The sequence below is a fragment of the Eucyclogobius newberryi genome, unplaced genomic scaffold (assembly GCF_026437365.1).
Source record: "Eucyclogobius newberryi isolate DKJ021-1_F unplaced genomic scaffold, fEucNew1.0.hap1 SCAF_5, whole genome shotgun sequence".
NCBI classification, from domain to species: domain Eukaryota; kingdom Metazoa; phylum Chordata; class Actinopteri; order Gobiiformes; family Gobiidae; genus Eucyclogobius; species Eucyclogobius newberryi.
This window is the reverse complement of record NW_027316167.1, coordinates 8,975,257-8,996,995: the sequence shown is the minus strand read 5'-3', so window position 1 is coordinate 8,996,995 and position 21,739 is coordinate 8,975,257. Positions and strand designations below refer to the sequence as shown.

At 35.7% G+C, this 21,739-nt stretch overlaps 1 protein-coding gene across 1 annotated transcript in view; it reads right to left on the bottom strand.

Annotated features, from left to right (window-relative positions):
* dpy19l3 (dpy-19 like C-mannosyltransferase 3) overlaps positions 1–21,739 on the bottom strand; it is a 99,004-nt gene that overhangs the window by 17,114 nt on the left and 60,151 nt on the right. The window contains exon 15 of the mRNA XM_072465530.1: positions 6,548–6,680. Coding sequence (XP_072321631.1) covers positions 6,548–6,680 — 133 coding nt within the window. The remainder of the gene's footprint in view (positions 1–6,547; positions 6,681–21,739) is intronic.

The following is a 21,739-nucleotide window of genomic DNA, read 5'->3' as shown; positions in this document are numbered from 1 at the left end:
GTTACAAAAATACAAATGATATTATGCCTCTGACACAATGAGATGTATTATTCCAAACAACTATTCTAAATGTTGTTAAAACCACTATGTCTGCAATAAATAGCAGATTGAAATACTTGCATCTTTAATGAGTTGCTAAATTTATTGCTTGAACATTCTACAGCTCAATTCTCATATTATATAAAGAAAAATAACAAAAAAGTGACACTAGTACAAAGAAAAAGTACTCAGCATAAACACTGACCCCTAAAATTGACATTATTTCTATCATATATTGAACAATAAGTCGATATAATATGTATTCTTATTATTATTAGGATTATGAGGATTGAATGTTGAAAAAGAAAAGGTAAATTTGGATTGAAATGTAATTTGCAAAGACCTCATTGTGATGTAGTTATTGATGTCTGTGTAAATCAGCAGGACAAATGTTTTTCTCTGATTGACTTCGAATATTTATTTATTGGTTTTAAATCTTATTGGAGCAATACTAAAGGCTAAACGGATAAACCTTGATGTAGGTGTGGGATGAAGGATGCGTAGTGTTTTTTTAATAGTATTTTTGTGTTATTATTCATTTGTTTCAACTTTTTGAGGCCTTTTTCCCGCATTCAGAAGACAATTTGTTTTTCATCATTCTGAAATCCATGGATAGAAAGAGAAAGAGTGGAGTTTATGACTTGTAAAGGAAGCAGACTGCGATCGACTGACAGGGACAGAAATGTAACAAAAGGTCAGAACAAATGGGAAAAGCAGGAAGATCGCTCTTGTTGAATTTGTCAGCTTTTTCACAATAATCTGCTGTTTCTCATGTAAAACCATCTACAAGGCGGAGAACATACTGTGCCATACAAAGACTAGTCCTTATGTTTTTGATGAACTGATGACTTCAAAAAGGCCTGTGGATATGGGAAATGTCCTACTTTTGACCAAGATGGAGCTAAAGTGATGCAGCTTTAGGTCATCTTGATAAAGTATATTGTACATGTTTCTTTTTGTTTAATCTTTCATTTCTATGCAATGCCTTCTTTGTCGGAGTCATGAAACTTCTTCTCTCAGCACGTGTTTTGGAGTCTGTGTTTGGACCGGATAACGATTATTCTAAATCAGTGGGCGATTAGTTGTAATTAATCAATAGCATTTATCAGTCATAAGGAAAAGTCCAACAATCTTGCATCTTGTATAGAGTATCTTTGAGAACATAGGACCTGTATACAGTATATTTGAGAACATAGGACCTGTATACAGTATCTTTGAGAACACAGGACCTGTATACAGTATATTTGAGAACATAGGACCTGTATACAGTATATTTGAGAACATGGGACCTGTATACAGTATATTTGAGAACATGGGACCTGTATACAGTATATTTGAGAACACAGGACCTGTATACAGTATATTTGAGAACATAGGACCTGTATACAGTATATTTGAGAACATGTGACCTGTATACAGTATATTTGAGAACATAGGACCTGTATACAGTATATTTGAGAACATGGGACCTGTATACAGTATATTTGAGAACATGGGACCTGTATACAGTATATTTGAGAACATAGGACCTGTATACAGTATATTTGAGAACATGTGACCTGTATACAGTATATTTGAGAACACAGGACCTGTATACAGTATATTTGAGAACATGGGACCTGTATACAGTATATTTGAGAACATAGGACCTGTATACAGTATATTTGAGAACATAGGACCTGTATACAGTATCTTTGAGAACACAGGACCTGTATACAGTATATTTGAGAACATAGGACCTGTATACAGTATATTTGAGAACATGGGACCTGTATACAGTATATTTGAGAACATGGGACCTGTATACAGTATATTTGAGAACACAGGACCTGTATACAGTATATTTGAGAACATGGGACCTGTATACAGTATATTTGAGAACATAGGACCTGTATACAGTATATTTGAGAACATGGGACCTGTATACAGTATATTTGAGAACATGGGACCTGTATACAGTATATTTGAGAACATGGGACCTGTATACAGTATATTTGAGAACACAGGACCTGTATACAGTATATTTGAGAACATAGGACCTGTATACAGTATATTTGAGAACACAGGACCTGTATACAGTATATTTGAGAACATAGGACCTGTATACAGTATATTTGAGAACATGGGACCTGTATACAGTATATTTGAGAACATAGGACCTGTATACAGTATATTTGAGAACACAGGACCTGTATACAGTATATTTGAGAACATGTGACCTGTATACAGTATATTTGAGAACATAGGACCTGTATACAGTATATTTGAGAACATGGGACCTGTATACAGTATATTTGAGAACATAGGACCTGTATACAGTATATTTGAGAACATAGGACCTGTATACAGTATATTTGAGAACATGGGGCCTGTATACAGTATATTTGAGAACATGGGGCCTGTATACAGTATATTTGAGAACATGGGACCTGTATACAGTATCTGTGAGAACATGAGAACATGGGACCTGTATACAGTATATTTGAGAACATGGGACCTGTATACAGTATATTTGAGAACATGGGGCCTGTATACAGTATATTTGAGAACATAGGACCTGTATACAGTATATTTGAGAACGTAGAACCTGTATACAGTATATTTGAGAACATAGGACCTGTATACAGTATATTTGAGAACATGGGACCTGTATACAGTATATTTGAGAACATGGGTCCTGTATACAGTATATTTGAGAACATGGGGCCTGTATACAGTATATTTGAGAACATGGGACCTGTATACAGTATATTTGAGAACATGGGGCCTGTATACAGTATATTTGAGAACATGAGAACATGGGACCTGTATACAGTATCTTTGAGAACAAAGGACCTGTATACAGTATCTTTGAGAACATGGGACCTGTATACAGTATATTTGAGAACATGGGGCCTGTATACAGTATATTTGAGAACATGGGGCCTGTATACAGTATATTTGAGAACATGGGACCTGTATACAGTATATTTGAGAACATGAGAACATGGGACCTGTATACAGTATTTTTGAGAACAAAGGACCTGTATACAGTATATTTGAGAACATGGGACCTGTATACAGTATATTTGAGAACAAAGGACCTGTATACAGTATCTTTGAGAACATGGGACCTGTATACAGTATATTTGAGAACATAGGACCTGTATACAGTATATTTGAGAACAAAGGACCTGTATACAGTATTTTTGAGAACATGGGACCTGTATACAGTATATTTGAGAACATAGGACCTGTATACAGTATATTTGAGAACAAAGGACCTGTATACAGTATTTTTGAGAACATGGGACCTGTATACAGTATATTTGAGAACAAAGGACCTGTATACAGTATTTTTGAGAACATGGGACCTGTATACAGTATATTTGAGAACATAGGACCTGTATACAGTATCTTTGAGAACATGGGACCTGTATACAGTATATTTGAGAACAAAGGACCTGTATACAGTATTTTTGAGAACATGGGACCTGTATACAGTATATTTGAGAACATAGGACCTGTATACAGTATCTTTGAGAACATGGGACCTGTATACAGTATATTTGAGAACATGGGGCCTGTATACAGTATATTTGAGAACATGGGGCCTGTATACAGTATATTTGAGAACATGGGACCTGTATACAGTATATTTGAGAACATGAGAACATGGGACCTGTATACAGTATTTTTGAGAACATGGGACCTGTATACAGTATCTTTGAGAACAAAGGACCTGTATACAGTATTTTTGAGAACATGGGACCTGTATACAGTATCTTTGAGAACAAAGGACCTGTATACAGTATTTTTGAGAACATGGGACCTGTATACAGTATCTTTGAGAACAAAGGACCTGTATACAGTATATTTGAGAACACAGGACCTGTATACAGTATTTTTGAGAACATGGGACCTGTATACAGTATCTTTGAGAACAAAGGACCTGTATACAGTATCTTTGAGAACATGGGACATGTATAGAGTATATTTGAGAACACAGGGTTTCATATGCTGTGTACTTGATGATGTAGTTTGCTTTTTCTAATTAGATCATTATCATTTAAAGGAGATATTGTCACTTGACATGACATTGTAGGTTGACGTTGCTGAAAAGAATTGCTGTCTTAGAATGTGTTATTGCCAGAGAAAAGCACTCTAAACTAAAAGCTCTTGTGGCTCCTTTCTGCCTGATCATTTACAAGCAGAACTCCCGTTCTATTATAGTGTCTTTTTGAGCACATGTGTCAGGGAACAGGGAGTACGTTAATAGCTTCACATTGCACCGAGTGCATGCTCTGATCCCATATTCATTCACACAATCAGCACAGGTCACTGGCCCCCATCTGCAGACAATTCCCCAAACATTAGCCGACACCGGAGGGAAATGGGAGGTGAGCCGAGGCACTAGACACAGGTTCACTTGTCTGTTTAAGGGGAAATGACATGGCAGGTTATTCTGATAGAAAAGACAATGCAGCTATGGGGTTGTTAGCCACTGTGCTGCCATAAATATACAACTTTAACTCATTAAAGTATTAAAAAGGAGATCATAGGAACTAAAAGGGCTGCAGGACATGAGAAAAACATGCACGTTGGGTAACTATGATGAATATTTGTTGGTGTAATCTTCCCAATCAACACAGCAGAAACATGGTTCCCAAGAAGAAGGTTGAAGATCTCACATGTCGACGGAGTTACCCACGCAGACGTATCAAAACGAGCGCGAGCACAAACAGCTTTCTGAAATAAGATCAGGCGAGCAACATTCTTTGAGCGTCTAATGAGGAAAGAGACCCGGGAACATCTGGTCACGACTGGAAAACACGGAGGGAAAGAGGAGCTGAGGTCAACGACGGGGAAAAACTGACAGCAGATGGTCGGCTACATCTACCGTGGCTCTGTGGAACATCATCAGAGATCGAGAGGGAAACGAGCCACGGTCGCCGACACCAACGAGAGAGAGAGAGAGAACAATGACTCGTCCAACAGGGAGTATTCTGTGGTCGCAAAGGCTTCAGGTTTTCAGGAGAAAGTTGAAAACATGTGAGTTGACGTCCAAAAAGCCTAGTTTTGAAGAAGGGACTGAATTTATACTTTGCACTGGGGAGTTTGTACTGAAAAATGGAAAAAGATGGAGCAGTTTGAACACATTAAAGTGCCCCCTACAGGTCGGACGACTCATTGAACTAAAATGAAGTTAAGATAAATATATTTTTAATGTTGCTAAAAAAAAAATTAAATGTTCTTGCAGATTAGCAATTTTTTTTTAGGTTTATAATTTCACTTCCTGGTAGTAATTGATGACATCACACTGGAAATTACACAGCAAACATTGAGAAAAAACTCATCTTATGTCACATTTTTTGTATTTGATGAATGAAAATATATTAGAGCGACTTTATTTTGTTAAATTAATGTTTAGAGAGTCAAAAATGTAGTTTCTTTGTGTAAATTATGAATAAACTTTGACTGGAACGAGTCATGTCCCTGGTGTGATGTCACTTCCTGTCATTTTCTACAGACTTTTCAACGTTTTCTCCACAAATACCTGTTAGATTGGTGCAAAACGATAACTTAAATGTACAAAAGGTATAAATACACCAAATAAGGTCAACATTTGAAAATCGCAAAAACCTGTCACAGGCACTTTAAGCGTCCGGCCAACGCATTAAACAGCCGTTAACTTCAACCTTAAGAAAAATACTGATTACGCTGCGTTCAGAAGGGAGTGAGCGACAGGTGCGTGAGCCAATCAGGGACACGCATGGTCCGTCTGTATCGAGACAAATATGGCAAAACACATATGGTAAGAAAAGTTTGATTTGGCTCTAAATTAACGTTTCTCATGCATCATTGAAATAAATAAACCTGATTGCACTGCTCTGTCTGAGTTTAGACTGAGATGCAGAGGCGGAGTCAGGGCTGCACAATCTTGTAAACAAAATACTAAATGTGCACATTGTAAACGACTCCGTCAGCATTAATGTTTGAGAGAAAACTAATGAAATGATACAAAAATAATAAAAGAATCCTGGTAATTTCAGAATACGTTTGCAGAGGTCTAAACAGAGATTTTTTTCTATACAAAACAGAATATTCAGGACATTTTATCATCTGAAGATTCTCTGTATATTCTGTAAATATCTCTCAATCTCAATCCTGGTTCTCCGGCTTCCTCCCACCGTCCAAAGACATGCATGTGTTAGGTAAAATTGGTGACTCTAAATTGGCCCTATTAGCCTAGTGAATGAATGTGAGTGTGAACTGTCTGTAATGTCTCTGTGTCAGCCCTGCGACAAGTTGGCCACTGTCCAGGATGTACCCCGCCTAAGGCCCGAAGTCACTGGGATAGGCTCCCGTCACCCGCGACCCCGAAAGGGACCAAGCGGTAGAAAATGGATGGATGGAAATAATAATCTGAGTCTGCGTTTGTTCGTTTGTACACGCTGCTATTTTGTTTCCTGGCGGCGCTCTGGCGTTGCCGTGACGCCGGTGTGTGTGTGTGTGTGTCGGGGCGTACCTGTCTGGTCCTCTCCCGCAGGTCTTTATCTTCGTAATGGGGGTGGTTGGTGAGCACTCGGCCTGTGCACAGCTTGATGCCCGCGAGTAACTGCATGCTCCCGGCGAACACGGCCCGCCTCGGAGTCTTCGTGCTGTCCAGATGAGATGGAGAGAGAGGATTACACGCAAGTATCATGTACACGTGGAAGTATAATGTACACGTGTAGGTATAATGTACACGTGAAAGTATAATGTACACGTGGAAGTATAACGTACACATGGAAGTATAATGTACACATGGAAGTAGAATGTACACGTGGAAGTATAATGTACACGTGAAAGTATAATGTGTAAGTGGAAGTGTAATGTACACGTGAAAGTATAATGTACATGTGGAAGTATAATGTACACGTGGAAGTATAATGTACACGTGGAAGTATAATGTACACGTGAAAGTATAATGTACATGTGGAAGTATAATGTACACGTGGAAGTATAATGTACATGTGGAAGTATAATGTACACGTGGAAGTATAATGTGTACGTGGAAGTGTAATGTACACGTGAAAGTATAATGTACATGTGGAAGTATAATGTACACGTGGAAGTATAATGTACACGTGGAAGTATAATGTACATGTGGAAGTATAATGTACACGTGTAAGTATAATGTACACGTGGAAGTATAATGTACACCTAGAAGTATAATGTACACCTAGAAGTATAATGTACACGTGTAGGTATAACGTACACGTGGAAGTATAATGTACACGTGGAAGTATAATGTACACGTGGAAGTATAATGTACACGTGAAAGTATAATGTACATGTGGAAATATAATGTACACGTGTAAGTATAATGTACACGTGAAAGTATAATGTACACGTGGAAGTATAACGTACACATGGAAGTATAATGTACACGTGGAAGTATAATGTACATGTGGAAGTATAATGTACACGTGAAAGTATAATGTGTACGTGGAAGTGTAATGTACACGTGAAAGTATAATGTACATGTGGAAGTATAATGTACACGTGGAAGTATAATGTACACGTGGAAGTATAATGTACATGTGGAAGTATAATGTACACGTGTAAGTATAATGTACACGTGGAAGTATAATGTACACCTAGAAGTATAATGTACACCTAGAAGTATAATGTACACGTGTAGGTATAACGTACACGTGGAAGTATAATGTACATGTGGAAGTATAATGTACACGTGGAAGTATAATGTACACGTGGAAGTATAATGTACACGTGAAAGTATAATGTACATGTGGAAGTATAATGTACACGTGGAAGTATAATGTACACGTGGAAGTATAATGTACACGTGAAAGTATAATGTACATGTGGAAGTATAATGTACACGTGTAGGTATAATGTACACGTGAAAGTATAATGTACACGTGGAAGTATAACGTACACATGGAAGTATAATGTACACATGGAAGTAGAATGTACACGTGGAAGTATAATGTACACGTGAAAGTATAATGTGTAAGTGGAAGTGTAATGTACACGTGAAAGTATAATGTACATGTGGAAGTATAATGTACACGTGGAAGTATAATGTACACGTGGAAGTATAATGTACACGTGAAAGTATAATGTACATGTGGAAATATAATGTACACGTGTAAGTATAATGTACACGTGAAAGTATAATGTACACGTGGAAGTATAACGTACACATGGAAGTATAATGTACACGTGGAAGTATAATGTACACGTGGAAGTATAATGTACACGTGGAAGTATAATGTACACGTGAAAGTATAATGTACATGTGGAAATATAATGTACACGTGTAAGTATAATGTACACGTGAAAGTATAATGTACACGTGGAAGTATAACGTACACATGGAAGTATAATGTACACGTGGAAGTATAATGTACATGTGGGAGTATAATGTACACGTGAAAGTATAATGTGTACGTGGAAGTGTAATGTACACGTGAAAGTATAATGTACATGTGGAAGTATAATGTACACGTGGAAGTATAATGTACACGTGGAAGTATAATGTACATGTGGAAGTATAATGTACACGTGTAAGTATAATGTACACGTGGAAGTATAATGTACACCTAGAAGTATAATGTACACCTAGAAGTATAATGTACACGTGTAGGTATAACGTACACGTGGAAGTATAATGTACACGTGGAAGTATAATGTACACGTGGAAGTATAATGTACACGTGAAAGTATAACGTACACGTGGAAGTATAATGTACACGTGGAAGTATAACGTACACATGGAAGTATAATGTACACGTGAAAGTATAATGTACACGTGGAAGTATAATGTACACGTGGAAGTATAACGTACACGTGGCAGTATAATGTACACGTGGAAGTATAATGTTCACGTGGAAGTATAATGTACACGTGTAAGTATAATGTACACGTGGAAGTATAATGTTCACGTGGAAGTATAATGTACATGTGGAAGTATAATGTACACGTGGAAGTATAATGTAATGTACACGTGGAAGTATAATGTACACGTGAAAGTATAATGTACACGTGGAAGTATAATGTACACGTGGAAGTATAATGTACACATGGAAGTATAATGTACACTTGGAAGTATAACGTACACGTGGAAGTATAATGTAATGTACACGTGGAAGTATAATGTACACGTGAAAGTATAATGTACACGTGGAAGTATAATGTACACGTGGAAGTATAATGTACATGTGAAAGTATAATGTGTAAGTGGAAGTGTAATGTACACGTGAAAGTATAATGTACATGTGGAAGTATAATGTACACGTGGAAGTATAATGTACACGTGGAAGTATAATGTACACGTGAAAGTATAATGTACATGTGGAAATATAATGTACACGTGTAAGTATAATGTACACGTGAAAGTATAATGTACACGTGGAAGTATAACGTACACATGGAAGTATAATGTACACGTGGAAGTATAATGTACATGTGGGAGTATAATGTACACGTGAAAGTATAATGTGTACGTGGAAGTGTAATGTACACGTGAAAGTATAATGTACATGTGGAAGTATAATGTACACGTGGAAGTATAATGTACACGTGGAAGTATAATGTACATGTGGAAGTATAATGTACACGTGTAAGTATAATGTACACGTGGAAGTATAATGTACACCTAGAAGTATAATGTACACCTAGAAGTATAATGTACACGTGTAGGTATAACGTACACGTGGAAGTATAATGTACACGTGGAAGTATAATGTACACGTGGAAGTATAATGTACACGTGAAAGTATAACGTACACGTGGAAGTATAATGTACACGTGGAAGTATAACGTACACATGGAAGTATAATGTACACGTGGAAGTATAATGTACACGTGAAAGTATAATGTACACGTGGAAGTATAATGTACACGTGGAAGTATAACGTACACGTGGCAGTATAATGTACACGTGGAAGTATAATGTTCACGTGGAAGTATAATGTACACGTGTAAGTATAATGTACACGTGGAAGTATAATGTTCACGTGGAAGTATAATGTACATGTGGAAGTATAATGTACACGTGGAAGTATAATGTAATGTACACGTGGAAGTATAATGTACACGTGAAAGTATAATGTACACGTGGAAGTATAATGTACACGTGGAAGTATAATGTACACATGGAAGTATAATGTACACTTGGAAGTATAACGTACACGTGGAAGTATAATGTAATGTACACGTGGAAGTATAATGTACACGTGAAAGTATAATGTACACGTGGAAGTATAATGTACACGTGGAAGTATAATGTACATGTGAAAGTATAATGTACATGTGAAAGTATAATGTACATGTGGAAGTATAATGTACACGTGGAAGTATAATGTACACGTGAAAGTATAATGTACACGTGGAAGTATAATGTACACGTGAAAGTATAATGTACATGTGGAAGTATAATGTACACGTTAAAGTATAATGTACATGTGGAAGTATAATGTAATGTACATGTGGAAGTATAATGTACACGTGGAAGTATAATGTACACGTGAAAGTATAATGTACACGTGGAAGTATAATGTACACGTGGAAGTATAATGTACACGTGGAAGTATAATGTACACGTGAAAGTATAATGTACATGTGGAAGTATAATGTACACGTGGAAGTATAATGTACACGTGGAAGTATAATGTACACGTGAAAGTATAATGTACATGTGGAAGTATAATGTACACGTGTAGGTATAATGTACACGTGAAAGTATAATGTACACGTGGAAGTATAACGTACACATGGAAGTATAATGTACACATGGAAGTAGAATGTACACGTGGAAGTATAATGTGCACGTGAAAGTATAATGTGTAAGTGGAAGTGTAATGTACACGTGAAAGTATAATGTACATGTGGAAGTATAATGTACACGTGGAAGTATAATGTACACGTGGAAGTATAATGTACACGTGAAAGTATAATGTACATGTGGAAATATAATGTACACGTGTAAGTATAATGTACACGTGAAAGTATAATGTACACGTGGAAGTATAACGTACACATGGAAGTATAATGTACACGTGGAAGTATAATGTACATGTGGAAGTATAATGTACACGTGAAAGTATAATGTGTACGTGGAAGTGTAATGTACACGTGAAAGTATAATGTACATGTGGAAGTATAATGTACACGTGGAAGTATAATGTACACGTGGAAGTATAATGTACATGTGGAAGTATAATGTACACGTGTAAGTATAATGTACACGTGGAAGTATAATGTACACCTAGAAGTATAATGTACACCTAGAAGTATAATGTACACGTGTAGGTATAACGTACACGTGGAAGTATAATGTACACGTGGAAGTATAATGTACACGTGGAAGTATAATGTACACGTGAAAGTATAACGTACACGTGGAAGTATAATGTACACGTGGAAGTATAACGTACACATGGAAGTATAATGTACACGTGGAAGTATAATGTACACCTAGAAGTATAATGTACACCTAGAAGTATAATGTACACGTGTAGGTATAACGTACACGTGGAAGTATAATGTACACGTGGAAGTATAATGTACACGTGGAAGTATAATGTACACGTGAAAGTATAATGTACATGTGGAAATATAATGTACACGTGTAAGTATAATGTACACGTGAAAGTATAATGTACACGTGGAAGTATAACGTACACATGGAAGTATAATGTACACGTGGAAGTATAATGTACATGTGGAAGTATAATGTACACGTGAAAGTATAATGTGTACGTGGAAGTGTAATGTACACGTGAAAGTATAATGTACATGTGGAAGTATAATGTACACGTGGAAGTATAATGTACACGTGGAAGTATAATGTACATGTGGAAGTATAATGTACACGTGTAAGTATAATGTACACGTGGAAGTATAATGTACACCTAGAAGTATAATGTACACCTAGAAGTATAATGTAAACGTGTATGTATAACGTACACGTGGAAGTATAATGTACATGTGGAAGTATAATGTACACGTGGAAGTATAATGTACACGTGGAAGTATAATGTACACGTGAAAGTATAATGTACATGTGGAAGTATAATGTACACGTGGAAGTATAATGTACACGTGGAAGTATAATGTACACGTGAAAGTATAATGTACATGTGGAAGTATAATGTACACGTGTAGGTATAATGTACACGTGAAAGTATAATGTACACGTGGAAGTATAACGTACACATGGAAGTATAATGTACACATGGAAGTAGAATGTACACGTGGAAGTATAATGTACACGTGAAAGTATAATGTGTAAGTGGAAGTGTAATGTACACGTGAAAGTATAATGTACATGTGGAAGTATAATGTACACGTGGAAGTATAATGTACACGTGGAAGTATAATGTACACGTGAAAGTATAATGTACATGTGGAAATATAATGTACACGTGTAAGTATAATGTACACGTGAAAGTATAATGTACACGTGGAAGTATAACGTACACATGGAAGTATAATGTACACATGGAAGTATAATGTACATGTGGGAGTATAATGTACACGTGAAAGTATAATGTGTACGTGGAAGTGTAATGTACACGTGAAAGTATAATGTACATGTGGAAGTATAATGTACACGTGGAAGTATAACGTACACATGGAAGTATAATGTACACGTGGAAGTATAATGTACATGTGGGAGTATAATGTACACGTGAAAGTATAATGTGTACGTGGAAGTGTAATGTACACGTGAAAGTATAATGTACATGTGGAAGTATAATGTACACGTGGAAGTATAATGTACACGTGGAAGTATAATGTACATGTGGAAGTATAATGTACACGTGTAAGTATAATGTACACGTGGAAGTATAATGTACACCTAGAAGTATAATGTACACCTAGAAGTATAATGTACACGTGTAGGTATAACGTACACGTGGAAGTATAATGTACACGTGGAAGTATAATGTACACGTGGAAGTATAATGTACACGTGAAAGTATAACGTACACGTGGAAGTATAATGTACACGTGGAAGTATAACGTACACATGGAAGTATAATGTACACGTGGAAGTATAATGTACACGTGAAAGTATAATGTACACGTGGAAGTATAATGTACACGTGGAAGTATAACGTACACGTGGCAGTATAATGTACACGTGGAAGTATAATGTTCACGTGGAAGTATAATGTACACGTGTAAGTATAATGTACACGTGGAAGTATAATGTTCACGTGGAAGTATAATGTACATGTGGAAGTATAATGTACACGTGGAAGTATAATGTAATGTACACGTGGAAGTATAATGTACACGTGGAAGTATAATGTACACGTGGAAGTATAATGTACACGTGAAAGTATAATGTACATGTGGAAGTATAATGTACACGTGTAGGTATAATGTACACGTGAAAGTATAATGTACACGTGGAAGTATAACGTACACATGGAAGTATAATGTACACATGGAAGTAGAATGTACACGTGGAAGTATAATGTACACGTGAAAGTATAATGTGTAAGTGGAAGTGTAATGTACACGTGAAAGTATAATGTACATGTGGAAGTATAATGTACACGTGGAAGTATAATGTACACGTGGAAGTATAATGTACACGTGAAAGTATAATGTACATGTGGAAGTATAATGTACACGTGGAAGTATAATGTACATGTGGAAGTATAATGTACACGTGGAAGTATAATGTGTACGTGGAAGTGTAATGTACACGTGAAAGTATAATGTACATGTGGAAGTATAATGTACACGTGGAAGTATAATGTACACGTGGAAGTATAATGTACATGTGGAAGTATAATGTACACGTGAAAGTATAATGTGTACGTGGAAGTGTAATGTACACGTGAAAGTATAATGTACACGTGGAAGTATAATGTACACGTGAAAGTATAACGTACACGTGGAAGTATAATGTACACGTGGAAGTATAACGTACACATGGAAGTATAATGTACACGTGGAAGTATAATGTACATGTGAAAGTATAATGTACACGTGGAAGTATAATGTACACGTGGAAGTATAACGTACACGTGGCAGTATAATGTACACGTGGAAGTATAATGTTCACGTGGAAGTATAATGTACACGTGTAAGTATAATGTACACGTGGAAGTATAATGTTCACGTGGAAGTATAATGTACATGTGGAAGTATAATGTACACGTGGAAGTATAATGTAATGTACACGTGGAAGTATAATGTACACGTGAAAGTATAATGTACACGTGGAAGTATAATGTACACGTGGAAGTATAATGTACACATGGAAGTATAATGTACACTTGGAAGTATAACGTACACGTGGAAGTATAATGTAATGTACACGTGGAAGTATAATGTACACGTGAAAGTATAATGTACACGTGGAAGTATAATGTACACGTGGAAGTATAATGTACATGTGAAAGTATAATGTACATGTGAAAGTATAATGTACATGTGGAAGTATAATGTACACGTGGAAGTATAATGTACACGTGAAAGTATAATGTACACGTGGAAGTATAATGTACACGTGAAAGTATAATGTACATGTGGAAGTATAATGTACACGTGAAAGTATAATGTACATGTGGAAGTATAATGTAATGTACATGTGGAAGTATAATGTACACGTGGAAGTATAATGTACACGTGAAAGTATAATGTACACGTGGAAGTATAATGTACACGTGTAAGTATAATGTACACGTGAAAGTATAATGTACACGTGGAAGTATAACGTACACATGGAAGTATAATGTACACGTGGAAGTATAATGTACACGTGGAAGTATAATGTACACGTGAAAGTATAATGTGTACGTAGAAGTGTAATGTACACGTGAAAGTATAATGTACATGTGGAAGTATAATGTACACGTGGAAGTATAATGTACACGTGGAAGTATAATGTACACGTGGAAGTATAATGTACACCTAGAAGTATAATGTACACCTAGAAGTATAATGTACATGTGTAGGTATAACGTACACGTGGAAGTATAATGTACATGTGGAAGTATAATGTACACGTGTAAGTATAATGTACACGTGGAAGTATAATGTACACGTGAAAGTATAATGTACACGTGGAAGTATAATGTACACGTGAAAGTATAATGTACATGTGGAAGTATAATGTACACGTGAAAGTATAATGTACATGTGGAAGTATAATGTAATGTACATGTGGAAGTATAATGTACACGTGGAAGTATAATGTACACGTGAAAGTATAATGTACACGTGGAAGTATAATGTACACGTGGAAGTATAATGTACACGTGAAAGTATAATGTACACGTGTAAGTATAATGTACACGTGAAAGTATAATGTACACGTGGAAGTATAATGTACACCTAGAAGTATAATGTACACCTAGAAGTATAATGTACATGTGTAGGTATAACGTACACGTGGAAGTATAATGTACACGTGGAAGTATAATGTACACGTGGAAGTATAATGTACACGTGGAAGTATAATGTACACGTGAAAGTATAATGTACATGTGGAAGTATAATGTACACGTGGAAGTATAATGTACACGTGGAAGTATAATGTACACGTGAAAGTATAATGTACATGTGGAAGTATAATGTACACGTGTAGGTATAATGTACACGTGAAAGTATAATGTACACGTGGAAGTATAACGTACACATGGAAGTATAATGTACACATGGAAGTAGAATGTACACGTGGAAGTATAATGTGCACGTGAAAGTATAATGTGTAAGTGGAAGTGTAATGTACACGTGAAAGTATAATGTACATGTGGAAGTATAATGTACACGTGGAAGTATAATGTACACGTGGAAGTATAATGTACACGTGAAAGTATAATGTACATGTGGAAATATAATGTACACGTGTAAGTATAATGTACACGTGAAAGTATAATGTACACGTGGAAGTATAACGTACACATGGAAGTATAATGTACACGTGGAAGTATAATGTACATGTGGAAGTATAATGTACACGTGAAAGTATAATGTGTACGTGGAAGTGTAATGTACACGTGAAAGTATAATGTACATGTGGAAGTATAATGTACACGTGGAAGTATAATGTACACGTGGAAGTATAATGTACATGTGGAAGTATAATGTACACGTGTAAGTATAATGTACACGTGGAAGTATAATGTACACCTAGAAGTATAATGTACACCTAGAAGTATAATGTACACGTGTAGGTATAACGTACACGTGGAAGTATAATGTACACGTGGAAGTATAATGTACACGTGGAAGTATAATGTACACGTGAAAGTATAACGTACACGTGGAAGTATAATGTACACGTGGAAGTATAACGTACACATGGAAGTATAATGTACACGTGGAAGTATAATGTACACCTAGAAGTATAATGTACACCTAGAAGTATAATGTACACGTGTAGGTATAACGTACACGTGGAAGTATAATGTACACGTGGAAGTATAATGTACACGTGGAAGTATAATGTACACGTGAAAGTATAATGTACATGTGGAAATATAATGTACACGTGTAAGTATAATGTACACGTGAAAGTATAATGTACACGTGGAAGTATAACGTACACATGGAAGTATAATGTACACGTGGAAGTATAATGTACATGTGGAAGTATAATGTACACGTGAAAGTATAATGTGTACGTGGAAGTGTAATGTACACGTGAAAGTATAATGTACATGTGGAAGTATAATGTACACGTGGAAGTATAATGTACACGTGGAAGTATAATGTACATGTGGAAGTATAATGTACACGTGTAAGTATAATGTACACGTGGAAGTATAATGTACACCTAGAAGTATAATGTACACCTAGAAGTATAATGTAAACGTGTAGGTATAACGTACACGTGGAAGTATAATGTACATGTGGAAGTATAATGTACACGTGGAAGTATAATGTACACGTGGAAGTATAATGTACACGTGAAAGTATAATGTACATGTGGAAGTATAATGTACACGTGGAAGTATAATGTACACGTGGAAGTATAATGTACACGTGAAAGTATAATGTACATGTGGAAGTATAATGTACACGTGTAGGTATAATGTACACGTGAAAGTATAATGTACACGTGGAAGTATAACGTACACATGGAAGTATAATGTACACATGGAAGTAGAATGTACACGTGGAAGTATAATGTACACGTGAAAGTATAATGTGTAAGTGGAAGTGTAATGTACACGTGAAAGTATAATGTACATGTGGAAGTATAATGTACACGTGGAAGTATAATGTACACGTGGAAGTATAATGTACACGTGAAAGTATAATGTACATGTGGAAATATAATGTACACGTGTAAGTATAATGTACACGTGAAAGTATAATGTACACGTGGAAGTATAACGTACACATGGAAGTATAATGTACACATGGAAGTATAATGTACATGTGGGAGTATAATGTACACGTGAAAGTATAATGTGTACGTGGAAGTGTAATGTACACGTGAAAGTATAATGTACATGTGGAAGTATAATGTACACGTGGAAGTATAACGTACACATGGAAGTATAATGTACACGTGGAAGTATAATGTACATGTGGGAGTATAATGTACACGTGAAAGTATAATGTGTACGTGGAAGTGTAATGTACACGTGAAAGTATAATGTACATGTGGAAGTATAATGTACACGTGGAAGTATAATGTACACGTGGAAGTATAATGTACGGAAGTATAATGTACACGTGGAAGTATAATGTACACGAGTAGTATAATGTACACGTGGAAGTATAAGTACACTAGAAGTAATGTACACGTGGAAGTATAATACCGTACACGTGAAGGTATAATGTACACGTGGAATAATGTACACGTGGAAGTATAATGTACACGTGAAGTATAACGTACACGTGGAAGTATATGTACACGTGGAGTATACGTACAAGTATAATGTACACGTGGAAGTATAATGTACACGTGGAAGTATAATGTACACGTGGAAGTATAATGTACACGTGGAAGTATAATGTACACGTGGAAGTATAATGTACACGTGGAAGTATAATGTACACGTGGAAGTATAATGTACACGTGAAGTATAATGTACCGTGGAAGTATAATGTACACGTGGAAGTATAATGTACACGTGAAGTATAATCGTGAAGTACAGTGAATGTACCGGGAAGTAATGTACACGTGGAAGTATAATGTACACGTGAAGTATACTGAAGTAATGTACACGTGAAGTATAATGTACAAGTGAAGTATAATGTACACGTGAAGTAATTGTACACGTGGAAGTATAATGTACACGTGGAAGTATAATGTACACGTGGAAGTATAATGTACTAAGTACGAAGAAGTGTAACGTAACGTGTAAGAATGTACATGTGAAGTATAATGTAACGTGGAAGTAATGTACATGTGAAGGTAAGTACACGTGAAGTATAAGTAAGTACGTGGAAGTATAATGTACACGTGAGTAATGTACTGAAGTATAATGTACACGTGGAAGTATAATGTACGTGGAAGTATAATGTACACGTGGAAGTATAATGTACATGTGGAAGTATAATGTACACGTGACGTGAATATATGTACACTGTGGAAGTATAATGTACACGTGGAAGTATAATGTACACGTGGAAGTATAAATGTACACGTGAAAGTATAATGTACACGTGGAAGTATAATGTACACGTGAAAGTATAACGTACACGTGGAAGTATAATGTACACGTGGAAGTATAACGTACACATGGAAGTATAATGTACACGTGGAAGTATAATGTACATGTGAAAGTATAATGTACACGTGGAAGTATAATGTACACGTGGAAGTATAACGTACACGTGGCAGTATAATGTACACGTGGAAGTATAATGTTCACGTGGAAGTATAATGTACACGTGTAAGTATAATGTACACGTGGAAGTATAATGTTCACGTGGAAGTATAATGTACATGTGGAAGTATAATGTACACGTGGAAGTATAATGTAATGTACACGTGGAAGTATAATGTACACGTGAAAGTATAATGTACACGTGGAAGTATAATGTACACGTGGAAGTATAATGTACACATGGAAGTATAATGTACACTTGGAAGTATAACGTACACGTGGAAGTATAATGTAATGTACACGTGGAAGTATAATGTACACGTGAAAGTATAATGTACACGTGGAAGTATAATGTACACGTGGAAGTATAATGTACATGTGAAAGTATAATGTACATGTGAAAGTATAATGTACATGTGGAAGTATAATGTACACGTGGAAGTATAATGTACACGTGAAAGTATAATGTACACGTGGAAGTATAATGTACACGTGAAAGTATAATGTACATGTGGAAGTATAATGTACACGTGAAAGTATAATGTACATGTGGAAGTATAATGTAATGTACATGTGGAAGTATAATGTACACGTGGAAGTATAATGTACACGTGAAAGTATAATGTACACGTGGAAGTATAATGTACACGTGTAAGTATAATGTACACGTGAAAGTATAATGTACACGTGGAAGTATAACGTACACATGGAAGTATAATGTACACGTGGAAGTATAATGTACATGTGGAAGTATAATGTACACGTGAAAGTATAATGTGTACGTAGAAGTGTAATGTACACGTGAAAGTATAATGTACATGTGGAAGTATAATGTACACGTGGAAGTATAATGTACACGTGGAAGTATAATGTACATGTGGAAGTATAATGTACACGTGTAAGTATAATGTACACGTGGAAGTATAATGTACACCTAGAAGTATAATGTACACCTAGAAGTATAATGTACATGTGTAGGTATAACGTACACGTGGAAGTATAATGTACATGTGGAAGTATAATGTACACGTGGAAGTATAATGTACACGTGGAAGTATAATGTACACGTGAAAGTATAATGTACATGTGGAAGTATAATGTACACGTGGAAGTATAATGTACACGTGGAAGTATAATGTACACGTGAAAGTATAATGTACATGTGGAAGTATAATGTACACGTGTAGGTATAATGTACACGTGAAAGTATAATGTACACGTGGAAGTATAACGTACACATGGAAGTATAATGTACACATGGAAGTAGAATGTACACGTGGAAGTATAATGTGCACGTGAAAGTATAATGTGTAAGTGGAAGTGTAATGTACACGTGAAAGTATAATGTACATGTGGAAGTATAATGTACACGTGGAAGCATAATGTACACGTGGAAGTATAATGTACACGTGAAAGTATAATGTACATGTGGAAATATAATGTACACGTGTAAGTATAATGTACACGTGAAAGTATAATGTACACGTGGAAGTATAACGTACACATGGAAGTATAATGTACACGTGGAAGTATAATGTACATGTGGAAGTATAATGTACACGTGAAAGTATAATGTGTACGTGGAAGTGTAATGTACACGTGAAAGTATAATGTACATGTGGAAGTATAATGTACACGTGGAAGTATAATGTACACATGGAAGTATAATGTACATGTGGAAGTATAATGTACACGTGTAAGTATAATGTACACGTGGAAGTATAATGTACACCTAGAAGTATAATGTACACCTAGAAGTATAATGTACACGTGTAGGTATAACGTACACGTGGAAGTATAATGTACACGTGGAAGTATAATGTACACGTGAAAGTATAACGTACACGTGGAAGTATAATGTACACGTGGAAGTATAACGTACACATGGAAGTATAATGTACACGTGGAAGTATAATGTACACGTGAAAGTATAATGTACACGTGGAAGTATAATGTACACGTGGAAGTATAACGTACACGTGGCAGTATAATGTACACGTGGAAGTATAATGTTCACGTGGAAGTATAATGTACACGTGTAAGTATAATGTACACGTGGAAGTATAATGTTCACGTGGAAGTATAATGTACATGTGGAAGTATAATGTACACGTGGAAGTATAATGTAATGTACACGTGGAAGTATAATGTACACGTGAAAGTATAATGTACACGTGGAAGTATAATGTACACGTGGAAGTATAATGTACACATGGAAGTATAATGTACACTTGGAAGTATAACGTACACGTGGAAGTATAATGTAATGTACACGTGGAAGTATAATGTACACGTGAAAGTATAATGTACACGTGGAAGTATAATGTACACGTGGAAGTATAATGTACATGTGAAAGTATAATGTACATGTGAAAGTATAATGTACATGTGGAAGTATAATGTACACGTGAAAGTATAATGTACATGTGGAAGTATAATGTAATGTACATGTGGAAGTATAATGTACACGTGGAAGTATAATGTACACGTGAAAGTATAATGTACACGTGGAAGTATAATGTACACGTGGAAGTATAATGTACACGTGAAAGTATAATGTTCATGTGGAAATATAATGTACACGTGTAAGTATAATGTACACGTGAAAGTATAATGTACACGTGGAAGTATAACGTACACATGGAAGTATAATGTACACGTGGAAGTATAATGTACATGTGGAAGTATAATGTACACGTGAAAGTATAATGTGTACGTGGAAGTGTAATGTACACGTGAAAGTATAATGTACATGTGGAAGTATAATGTACACGTGGAAGTATAATGTACACGTGGAAGTATAATGTACATGTGGAAGTATAATGTACACGTGTAAGTATAATGTACACGTGGAAGTGTAATGTACACCTAGAAGTATAATGTACACCTAGAAGTATAAT